The sequence below is a fragment of the Engraulis encrasicolus genome, chromosome 17 (assembly GCF_034702125.1).
Source record: "Engraulis encrasicolus isolate BLACKSEA-1 chromosome 17, IST_EnEncr_1.0, whole genome shotgun sequence".
Taxonomy (NCBI): Eukaryota; Metazoa; Chordata; class Actinopteri; order Clupeiformes; family Engraulidae; genus Engraulis; species Engraulis encrasicolus.
The window spans coordinates 30,142,806-30,155,142 of NC_085873.1; the positions used below are offsets into that span (position 1 = coordinate 30,142,806).

Genomic DNA, 12,337 nt, shown 5'->3' on the forward strand with positions numbered 1-12,337 from the left:
TTGTTTTGCCGTTTTGCATTTACGCTGCAAGAATACAAACACCCCCCCCCCCCCCCCCCCCCCCCCCCCCCCCCCCCCCACGGGCAAAATAAACCCCGGCTGCCCCCATAGTTTCCAAAATTTCTGTGGGAAACACTGGGACTGCCATGAACTTTGATACTTTGTAGTGTTTTCACCATATCAAACACTTTCAATGGACACAAATGTCACATGTCCATATCTTGTTATCTACCGTAGGTACAATGCTGTCACAGCCGAGTGGGCACAGGACCCTGTGTTCATCAAGATGTCTGGCCAGGTAACATTACATCTTGCTTATGAAAACAAAACTGCATTTAAGCAACACTAAGTAGTTTTTACTAAGTAGCTTCCCCAAGTGGTTAAAAATGGAATTGTGTCTCATTTGAACTATAGGACTGAGGCCCGCTCCTCCAAGATTACTTAAGTTATAGCACGTAGTTGTGTGGGGATAAAGCAGAGTTGTAAAGTACCACCCTGTTAGAAGTTGATGAACCCCTGTAACAATTTTGGAAAAAAAGTAAAATCATGATAATTATTTGATGTAGTAATAATACTTGTAGAAATGACTTGGTTTTTCCTTAACCAATTTCACTTCAACCTTTTCGCAAATGCATTCCTTCAGCTTAACGTCAGTAGCAGTAGCTGAAAAAATGTGGAAAAAGAGTATTTATTCCAACTGGGTTTTCGTTTAACTGTATGTTTTATGTGTCTGTTTTTGCAGCCGTTTGGAAGAGGAGCCATGAGGGAATGCTACAGAACGTGAGTTCAGTACAGCACAACCTACTGTATTTCACATCTGTGCTGTGAAAGTGTGTGTGTGCGTGTGCGTGTGCGTGTGTGTGTGTGTGTGTGTGTGTGTGTGTGTGTGTGTGTGTGTGTTTGTGTGTGTGTGTGTGTGTGTGTGTTGTGTGTGTGTGTGTGTGTGTGTGTGTGTGTGTGTGTGTGTGTGTGTGTGTGTGTGTGTGTGCGTGTGCGTGTGCGTGTGCATCTTGTGTTTGCTTAGCACGTATATCTCCAGTCTCAGCCCAGGTCCAGTCTATGTGTGTGCTAGTATGTCTGCAAAAAAAATGGTGGACGTGCGCCGGCCTGAAGTTCTGTTGACATTCTTCCCATGCCTCTTCAGACGAAAACACCCACCTCTCTCTCTCTCTCTCTCTCTCTCTCTCTCTCTCTCTCTCTCTCTCTCTCTCTCTCTCTCTCTCTCTCTCTCTCTCTCAGCGTCCCTATGCTATGGCCAGTCTCCAAGCCAAGACATCTAAGAATAGGATATATACATCCCCAAGACTATGTATGCCCTTTTAGTTCGACCTACATGGAACTGACTTACGTAGGTCCCATGGTTTAGTAGTTCGGGATAAATATCAGTGAACTGTTGTGTAAACAGGTTTCCTATGATGCTGCATGGAGTCAAATCTGCAGGATGCCTACAAAATGTTGTGACGTCGGAGTCTGTAAAGGAATTGAAATGTGTGTTATTCCACGCGGATGCGTTTTTCCAACAAAACTCCCACCCCCCTCCCATTGGATAATGTTGAGCAGTTGAAGAATCGCTAAATGGAATTGAAATCCATGCTGATCCCCCAACACTTTTTGCCCCTTTTGGAGTTGAGCTGACACTTTTTACTCACATAGTCTTCTGCTGAACGGTGGACTTCAAGTTGGCTCCCTTAAGATAATTTTCTTCCTCCTCTTGCTCTTTTTTTCTCCATGTTGTGGAAACATATGCTATGTGTACTTCAGATGGAACTTTAATGTTATCACAGACAGTGATGGTGGGAATCTGTACTAGTAAAATATAGCATGATATAAAATGCAGGCTACTCACCTCATATGCACCATTTCTTGTCTCAACATAACCACGATAATCTCAGATGTCTGAAAAGGCTCTGGTTTCCGTCCTCTCAAGAGAGCCAAATCTTGAACGTTAAAATGACTATAGAAGGTTGTGTAACGTACGGAGACAGCTGGAGTGTGTACTGGAACTGACATGTTTGCTGTTCCCCTTAGATACACTGAACCCTTCCCCTCTATGATGCAAATTGAACTAAAAGTAATTGTTGATGCCTGAGATCAAATTAAAGAAAACAAAATATGAAGTCAAATGATCAAATATCATGATTAAGTAACAGGAACCTTTGTGACAAGAGCTTTTTTTCTCTTTACTTTACTTACTTACCGTCCATTTAGATGGATCAGCATATTTTCTCTTAGTTCTTCTGGAATCGACTGAAATCTGTGCCTTTTCCCCTCAGATGCACCCAACTCCCCCCCCCTCCCATAGACATATGGTATAATTATGTCTGAATAGGATTGTGGTTTCTGTCATAGTCAAAAGACGTCAAGTTGCATATTATTGTGAACTAGAATGACCTGGATGAAAGAGAGAACCTTAGCAAAACAAAATACCCAGTGATAATTGGAATCAAAGCAAAAAAAAAGATACATTTCTGAAATGAAGTCTGAAGATCAATTTCAGTGTGTTAGGTTTGTGTTTTAGTTAAAAGAGAGGTTAGTTGCAGGTAACTGGACTTTCTTGGAGGAAATAAACAGGTCCTGAAGATAATTCCAGTTTGTATATGTTTGAAATGGAGCGTGGTTTGTGTGTCTTGTCATCTGTGGGTGTGTGTGTGTGTGTGTGAGAGAGAGATTATTGTCAACGTCTTATTTAAATGTTTTTAGTTCAACTGCACATTAGAGACTGGTCAAAGCAATTTCAAACTTCTGTGCTAACCCTGTTACATAGATTTTTGACAATAGAGTACTCTTGACTTGACTTGACTTGACTTGACTTGATCTCCTCCATTGGCAGGAAGAAGCTGTCCAACTTCTCCCACAGTAGCAAATGGACGTCGGCCTCCAACTATGTGGCCAAGCGCTACATGGAGCCGGTGGACCGCGACGTCTACTTTGAGGACGTACGGCTGCAGATGGACGCCAAGCTGTGGGGCGAGGAGTTCAACCGACACAGACCACCTAAACAGGTATACATGGGTTCGCCGTGTTTGAGAACGCGATATTGTGAGGAGGGGCAAGACACCGGCAGCCAGCCATGTGAGCTAATTTTTTGACCCGCGGGCCGTATGTTTGACACCCCTGATCTACACAGTTACAGCTTTATTTTATTGGGGGGCTTTTGTGATAGGACAGTTGTAGAGAGACAGGCAATTTGCGGGGAGAGAGAGATGGGGAGGGCTGGGCAAATGACCTCTGGCCGGAATCGAACCCAGGCCGCCGGTACAGCAATTGAGTGCCCAGCCGATTGAGCCATGGCTGGGCCTTTTTTCATTTTTTTGTACAGTTACAACTTTGTCTTTTTCATTCTTTTTTTCTTCACTCTCTTTCTCTTCCTGTTGGTCTCTTTATCTCTTTCTCTTTATCTCTCTCTCCCTCTTGCCTCCGACCACCTAAACATGGTTCAGTTACTGCGAACACACTGTAGGAAGAACAATCGTGAAAAAAGTGATTTCGGCGTCAATGGCTTCAAAAGAGAAGTTGAACTTCAGCTAACAATGTGTTATGAGCTATGGTGCAAGTCAGCGCTAGCCAATATTATGTCTACATGAGCTTTGGTTGACTGCTCTCCCTGATTGAACATTAAAACAGAGATTCTGTAAGTATATGGAGATATGCCAACATAATAGGTTTCTATGGGCACCTAACATGACCAGGTTCCGGTCTGCCTAAAGGGGCGTGTCATAATGCTCCTAGCATTGAATTGAACAGTCCTCAGGTCTGCCTAGGTCTGCCTAAAGGGGGATTTCCCCGCCAATAATAGAACCCGGAAACAATGGACCAATGGAACCTCTCTCTCTCTACTCTCTCTGATTAAAAGGTCTACACTTTCACTACCTTCACTATGTCCAGTTCAGTGGGATTCTCTAGGTTTTGTGCCACCTGTAGTTAGCCTCCTCTCTCTCTCTCTCTCTCTCTCTCTCTCTCTCTCTCTCTCTTTCTCTCTCTCTTTCTCTCTCTCTCTCTCTCTCTCTCTCTCTCTCTCTCTCTCTCTCTCTCTCTCTCATGCGCTCTCTCTCTCTCTCTCATGCGCTCTCTCTCTCTCTCTCTCACACACACACTGGCACAAATATCTTCTTACTGCCCATTATAAATCAAATTTAAATTAGAATGAACACATTCAGCACCCATATACCGTACAACATTTACAAGTAGCATCTCTTCCTCTGTCTGTCTTTCTGTCTCTGACTCTCTCACACACACACACACACACACACACACACACACACACACACACACACACACACACACACACACACACACACACACACACACACACACACACACACACACACACACACACACACACACACACACACACACACACACACACACACACACACACAGGGCTGGCTCACAGTTGCTAGCAAGATGTCATCCCATTGCTTGACTACAACAGCAAAGTAATTGGCAAGCTCACCCGTTTAAGGAACTGCTCTCATTTGACGATTTACTGTACATGCATGACTCGTTATACCCGTTAGTGTTGCGCTATTAGGTTACCCCATCTCGTAACGTCACCCATTTCAGCAGAACTCACAATCGCACCCAATGACACTTCATAAACAAGCTCTATTGTACACGGAAATACGTTTATCGTGTTGTTGACCTTGTGCCAGACCAGTTAATATCTTCCGTATCTTGTGGTTGCTTGCTTGTTTGTTTTTATTTTTAGTGATGACGAGCACTTGACCTAAATATATGGTTGTTGATTTATTGTGTGTGTGCGTGTGTGTGTGTGTGTGTGTGTGTGTGTATTAAGTTGTGCAGACCTACCTCTTTCAACTGTCTTAACACGATTGTCTGATACCTGAAAGAACTGACTTTGGATCTGCCCAACCCCACTGAACACGATGTGTGTGTGTGTGTGTGTGTGTGTTTACCCCATAGGTGGACATCATGCAGATGTGTATCATTGAGATGACGGATCGTCCCGGTAAGCCCTTATTCCACCTGGAACATTACATCGAGGGCAAGTACATCAAGTACAACTCCAACTCGGGCTTCGTACGTGACGAGAACATTCGCCTCACGCCACAGGTGCGTTCTCCTCACAGCAGACACTGCTTGACTCTGACCCTGACTGTTATCTTTCTCTCTCTCTCTCTCTTGTATTTCTCTCTCTGTGTCTCACTCTGTTTCTCTCTGTCTCCCCCTCTCTCTCTCTCCTTCTCTCTCTCCTCCTTCCTTTCTTTGTCTGTCAGTGGCCTCTCTCGCTCTCGCTCTCTCTGATGCACACACAGACACACACACACACACACACACACACACACACACACACACACACACACACACACACACACACACACACACACACACACACACATATATAAAAGTGGAACACAAACAAGTGGACGATAACATTAATGATAACATTGCAGTAGCAGCTCACAGAGAACTGGATTGTCTCCAGTTCAGTGAGAGTGCTGGGAGCTTGTGCTGCGTGTGATCCCATTCGTAACCATTGTCTTTATTTATGGTTCCTCTCTGCAGCTTCTGCTTATGCTCAGCAGTTTTTCTAGTTGAAAATACTACAGTGAATATTTTCAGTAAGATCTATAAACATCTGCTTATTCTGTCCAGTGAGACCTCGTACTGTAGCAATTGTCTTTCTTTATGCTTCCTCTATATGTATGTCTTCTTTTTACCCTCTCTCTGTCTCTGTCTCTGTCTCTCTCTATCTCTCTCTCTCTCTCTCTCTCTCTCTCTCTCTCTCTCTCTCTCTCTCTCTCTCTCTCTCTCCGCAGGCTTTCAGCCACTTCACGTTTGAGCGCTCCGGCCACCAGCTGATCGTGGTGGATATTCAGGGCGTAGGGGACCTCTACACAGACCCCCAGATCCACACGTCACTCGGCACTGACTTCGGTGACGGGAACTTGGGTAATGAACGTCTTCCTGTCCTGCATTTCTTTTCTTTCTTTTTTTTGTTCATTCCCATTGGTTGCAAATCAAACTAGTACCTCCTGTACTTTCACGTTACTTATGCTTTTCGTAAAAAAACCTGGCAAAATGGCAACTCTCCAAGCTGCGATAAGCTTTGTTATTGCTGAACGTTTGTGACACTCACAAATACAAAATAAGTACCGTAGATAAAAAATAAGTTGCTGAATATAAGGAGAGGATGCAAATAGTGCAGTGAAGTTCATGAATGATGCGTGCAAAATTTGCCCTGTGTGTCCTAGTTTGCAACATTATCTGATTATCTTGTCTGCATTGCCCAATTTTGTGTGTCATCACCTAAATCTAGTGTCCTCATGAAGCCATCTAACACTTCACTAACATGTTGTAATACAAATATGTACAAATACAGTATTAGGTAGTTGCTATAGTCATTCTTGTATTAGGGTCAATGACATTTTTTGGTCTCAGACAATCCTTTAACAACAACAACAACAAACCTTTCATCCATACAATGGTGGCATTGGCTGTGGTTGACGTGTGCTACTACTAAAACATCATTGACCCATTAATAGAAGTTATTGGATTTTTGCTTTGGCAAATACAGAGGACATGTTTTAAAATGTGTGTTTTGGTCTACTTGTGTTGCAGGAGTCCGCGGCATGGCCCTGTTCTTCCATTCTCACCAGTGCAACTCCATCTGTGAAACCATGCAACTCTCCGCCTTCGACCTGTCCCCTGCTGAGAAGCAACAGCTGGACAGCACTAACCGAATGCTGGTGAGATGATCAAAAAATAAAATGGAATAAAGATAAAATAAAGTCAACAAAATGCAGAGGCGAACAATGGACAGGCAGAGATACGGTATGTTACTGTATCTGTACTGACTCTACTGTCTGTACTGTCAACGGAAAAGCGCTCCCAAATAAAATGTATTATTATTTTTGTTGTTATTATTGTTATTATTATTATTATTTGCTGAGACTCAAAATGTGGAAGTGTCTCATAGCATAGGCTTAAGACAAGACCCACAGGGCTGGGAATTACATTAAGGTTTGTCTCTAGTCGTCAAACAGATTTATCTCCATGGTTACAAAGCTTGGGAGATCCATGGTGAATGTTTATGTAACAGGCAGTGATTTAGGGCGAAGTTTCCAACAGCCTATTGCCCTTTTTTTAAAGTAGTTTCCAGCCTAAATCATAACAAATAAGCAAGCACTGGTGTATACAAGTCTGACTATTCAGAGTGAAAGAGATGTGCCTCTGCTCTACAAAGAGAGAGAAGGCAGTAACATACTTCCCAGCCATGAAAGAATTGCCACCAAAACTCTTTGGTGACTCGTTGAAGCATTGACTGACTCATGCATGTTAATTAATTGACATGACATTTCAACCTTGTGTCCCCTTAAAGTTAACCAAAGGTCTTCTAGTGGCTGGCTATGCAGTGGGCCAGGTCTGTACAATGGTTATCTAATTAATTTATCTGTCTGTCCCACCCGCACCCTAACCTCACAGACCTCCACCCTGAAACTCAACTTCACAAACTACAGTCACTGTGTTTTGGCTTAGAGGTGCTCTTTAAGCAGAAAACAAAGTGAGAATCTAACTCTTTTTTTTTTCAACAGCGTGTGTAAATGTAGATTGTTACAGCTCTGTATGATGACTCTAATTCACCAACTTCACCTCCACTGAACAGCAGTCGACCAAGGCTGTGAGGAGATACTATGGCTTCAATGTACTTTAATGATAAACTATATACAACTGCATATAATATGGTAAATGTAATTATAATATACACACAATGGTAGCCTAACTTTACACTCCCTATCCCCACCCCTCCACCTAGCAGCAGTCTGGCACTGATAATGTGTGAATGTACTATTAAATGATTACAAATTGTATATATATGGTATATGCTGTATCAGAGATGTGGACTTGTGACTTGAACTTGAGTTAGACTTGAGTCACAAATCAATGACTTGAGACTTGACTTGGCAATATTAGGAATGACTATGACTTAACTTGTACGCTATTGACTTGAGAGTTGACTTTGACTTAACAGTTTAACCTTATAATGACTTTCAACGGCATGTCAAGTCTAAATATATTTGCATTTGTATATGAAGATAGTACATGACAATAATTCAAATGAAAAGATTTGCCCTCAACCAGTACCAGTAGGCTTACTATTTTGTTTAGAGTGCAACTGGCAAAGGGAGACATGCACAGCAGTGTGGAGATGTATGATTCATGACCAAGTGTAGTTGTCAATATTGGTGACTTATGAAGGACTTGGAAAAAAATGAGTCTTGGATTTGGTGAAATCTGTCTTTAACTTGTGACTTGACTCGGACTTGATTGGAAGGACTTGAGACTTGAAGTAATAGTGACTTATAAATTAGTGACTCGGTCCTATGTCTGTAGTATATAATAATAAGCTATTTGCAAGGGTGTGTGTTTGTGTCCAACCTTGCCTCCACCACTCTGAGCAGCAGTCGGCCCAGACTGTACTCTGTGGCTGTGAGAAGATCAATGACGTCAATGTACTATAAGTCATTGTAATAGCATAGTAATAAGCTGTATGCAATTCTAGCCTCATTTCGTCTTCTCGGGGTCAAGTTGCTCCAGTCGCCCAGACTGTACTCTGTGACTGTGAGAAGATCAATGGCGTCAATATACTATAAGTAATTGTAATAATACAGTAATTAGCTGTACGCAATGTTGTCTTTCCAAGTTCCAAGCTCATCCCCTCTTCTTTCCTTCCCCTCTCTGGAGCAGCAGTCGGCCCAGACGGTTTTGCGTGGCTATGAGGAGATCTGCGGGTCTCCACGCGTCAGGACCAGCTCCTTCAACCGCGCGCCACCCCGGCTCTCCCGCTTCTCCGAGACCTCCTCGGTGGACGAGAGCATGAGCGACGGCGGCGACTCCACCCCTTGCTCTCCCCTCACCATGTTCCCCTTCGACAGCAAGGCGCTCCACGGTGAGGGATAATGTGAACAAACCCATTTAATGTATTTATTGTATTTCATTTTATGTTATTTATTTATTTATTTATTTATTTCATTGTTGAGTTTTAAAGGTGCACTGTGTTATATTTTTAGTACTTTATTTCCAGAATTCATGCTGCCCACTCGCAAATGTTTTTTCAGGAGTACTTACCACCACCACCATCAAATTCTAAGTTATTACTGGGAAAATGTCAGCTATTTTGAATTTCCATTAACAGATGCTCCACCATCACCATTATGCCATTATATCATCAGCGTTATGGCTACTGTGTGCTGGTCTAGAGGGCTTATTGCTGGTGTTTTCTCAATGCCACCATAAAACTGGGCGGTTTTAGAGGCTCACAGTAGAGACTGCCATACGCTCTCTTTACACACACACACACACACACACACACACACACACACACACACACACACACACACACAGCAATTACCGAAGGTGGTTGTTTTTTTATTTGCTCAAGTTAATGTTTGACTTTTGCCCGTAACAATTACATCAGCTGTCTCTGATGTTTTCTGTTTCCTCTTTTATTGCTGTCATCAACGCTAAAACCATCTCCTCTGTCCACTTCCAGGCTCACCAAATGCAAATGAGGTCAATGATGCTGATCAGAAGGTAAGACCACTGTCTGTTAAAGGAACGCTAAGTATTTTTGAAGTCATCTGAAGTGACTATCTAGTGTCAGTCAATTGGGAACCGGTTTGCTTTTTGTAGAGTTTGCAAACCCAGCGAGGCGGTTCAACCATGCCGTTTGGGAAACGTTAATTGTTATGGTCTTGGTCAGACCAAGTCTCGAAGAGATTTGTAAGTCAATGCTAATCAGGCTTAAGTTTACCATGGACCCATGCTGTTTGGTTGCTCTGTGTTGACAGGACTCCGAAAATGGAGGTGACAGCGGCTGCCCTAGTGAGAGGAGGAGTGATGGGGACCCAGCAGAACACCACCACGACAGGGTATGGACCTCTTTTCATGCCATAGATATGAACACCAGATACTGTGTTGACCACTCCTTTGTATAGATCCATTTGGCACCTCTTACCTGCCGATGAAACTGCTTGTTTTCTGCTCTGTATGCTCCACCCGCTAATCGTGCGGTACCAGTCACTGCCAGTCATTACACGCAAGAAGAACCGTTTGATAAGCCACTACATGCAGCGGGTGGAGCATACGGAGGGGAAAACAAACAAGCTCATGGACGGGCCCAGAGTTGCCGACTACTTCTATTGGAACGAATGGCTCAAGTCAGATAGCTGGCATCAAACGGTGACATGGTCATACACACACTATCCTGTAGGTGGTGGTGAAAAAACATCTATGAAAAAAAAAGATACCAGCCTAAGATGGCGGCGCCCGAGGCTGGCCCATGCCAAAAGGCCAAACACGACATCTAGTGTATATGTATATACTGTAGTGTTCTACATCCATGTTTTCATGAAACACAGTCTGCACTCAAATACGGAAAAATAAATCCACTCTCAACTTCTATTATTTACAATGTTTCACTGAAGTGAATAGAGATATGTATATTAATATATGATTTAAATAACATCATATTATTTAAATGAATGTGATGTGGCTGGATGCCTTGAACATGCTTCTAATTTAATGCATTATTAGATGCGAGTGTGTTAATTTCTCCTCGATTCACTTGGAAACTGCAGACACAGTGCAGCCTAGCATTTGAGGTAGTGTATATGCATTACTTCTGCAAGTGTGGCTTTTCCAGGTGTTATACAGTACACTGCAAATTCAAACAAAACTGTGTTTTAATGGTGGTTTTCATGGTACATGTTTCAATATAGGGTCGCCCCAACTACTTCAGGCATTACTCTGAATCGGATGAGGACAGTGTCCGTCGGGTAAATAAATACTACTTAGCCTACCTACCTAAATCCTTCATTACTCACCAATTAATAACCCAGTTACGCAGTTGTTGTCTTCTCATCTCCTCCCTGTCACACTCTTCCCCTCATTTCCTGGATCCGTCTTCACTGTCACATCCATCTAATTCTGTGAATATTGTTCCGTCATTCATTCATCCAAACCATGGTGGTCAAAAGAGTTGAGCTCTTTCATCACGACATTCCAGACTTTTTGTTTTTGGAAATATGCTAATTTCCGACCTCCCCTTGAGTTATATAATTGATTTCTATTTGTCATTCTCTGAGTTTGGCGACGCCCATGCTACCTCCAAGTTAGCATATGCCATTGAATTATTATTGGACCAGCTAGCAGCTCAATTCAATGGTAATTGCTAGCGTAGCTTGGAACTAAAATTAATATAATCAGACTCAGAGAATTGACATAAAAACAGGAAAAAGGTAAGAATCTATTAACTCAAGGGGAGGTGGGAGATAAGTTTATTTCCAGAAATGTTGGAATGCCACTTTCAGAAACTGAAACTTGAACTCTTTTGACGATATGCCTCTTACTTTATGAGATCCTGGGTAGTTTTGGTTTTTATGTGCGTTTCTTACTTTCTCACACTCTTTAATGTCTGTCACCAATCATAATCAATCACACTACCCTCCAACTGATCCTCCACCTCATCCCTTCCCCTCACCAGCGAGGAGCCATTAACCCCAGCAAGCTCCTCGAAGCTGCAGACAGTCCATCAGTCCAATCGGTGATTACAAATTTGCCCGATTTTTTTTTTGTCCTTTTTTTAATTTAAAGATGGAGTATGCCATTTTTAGTAGTTCATTTCAAGAATTTATGCTGCCCATTCACAAATTATGCCTTTTTGTCATGTGTATTTACCAACAAAAATATCTAAGAATTCATTATGACTTGGAAGCCTACACTTTTCATCCATAGGTGGATCTTCTCCATGTCCACCATTTTGAATTACATAGTGCTGACATCTCTGGCTGCAAAACTTGATGTAATTTGGTCAGACCTGTAAACATATATGTATTGCTTATCATATATGTCATTGCATGTCACATTTTTGTGAAAAAATCAAATTAGTGAATGGGTAGCATACATTTTGCATCTAAACGACTAAAATGACATACTCTACCTACTCTACCATACTCTAAGTATGTCAAAGTGCCCTTTTGTCTGTGCACTCATGTCCGTGACCTGTGTCACTTGACTCTTGCCAGTTCTCTACTCTTGAGTGTCACTCTCCACGTCGTGGAATGTTTGTTTGTACTGTTTGCCCTGGCATTCACACAGCAGCACAGGACCTTGCCTGCAGCCACTGTTTGTTGTCAGGGCAACACACAGACGACGTGTTTCTATTTTTGAAAGTGTTGACATGCTATTTAGCATTTTTGATAGGGATCCAAAGTCTGTCAGCATTTAATTGGATGCGTTAATATAGTTTTGCAAACTCTTACTAATAAGCATTTATAACTGTAACTTAACACTTTGCTCGTTGTTTGGTAACCAT

The 12,337-nt window shown here is 42.4% G+C and overlaps 1 protein-coding gene across 1 annotated transcript in view; it reads left to right on the forward strand.

Annotated features, from left to right (window-relative positions):
• eef2k (eukaryotic elongation factor 2 kinase) overlaps positions 1–12,337 on the forward strand; it is a 32,164-nt gene that overhangs the window by 13,958 nt on the left and 5,869 nt on the right. The window contains exons 5-14 of the mRNA XM_063220610.1: positions 238–298; positions 743–780; positions 2,831–3,002; positions 4,924–5,073; positions 5,781–5,913; positions 6,583–6,710; positions 8,710–8,911; positions 9,515–9,555; positions 9,813–9,893; positions 10,743–10,799. Of these exons, the coding sequence (XP_063076680.1) occupies positions 238–298; positions 743–780; positions 2,831–3,002; positions 4,924–5,073; positions 5,781–5,913; positions 6,583–6,710; positions 8,710–8,911; positions 9,515–9,555; positions 9,813–9,893; positions 10,743–10,799 (1,063 nt within the window). The remainder of the gene's footprint in view (positions 1–237; positions 299–742; positions 781–2,830; positions 3,003–4,923; positions 5,074–5,780; positions 5,914–6,582; positions 6,711–8,709; positions 8,912–9,514; positions 9,556–9,812; positions 9,894–10,742; positions 10,800–12,337) is intronic.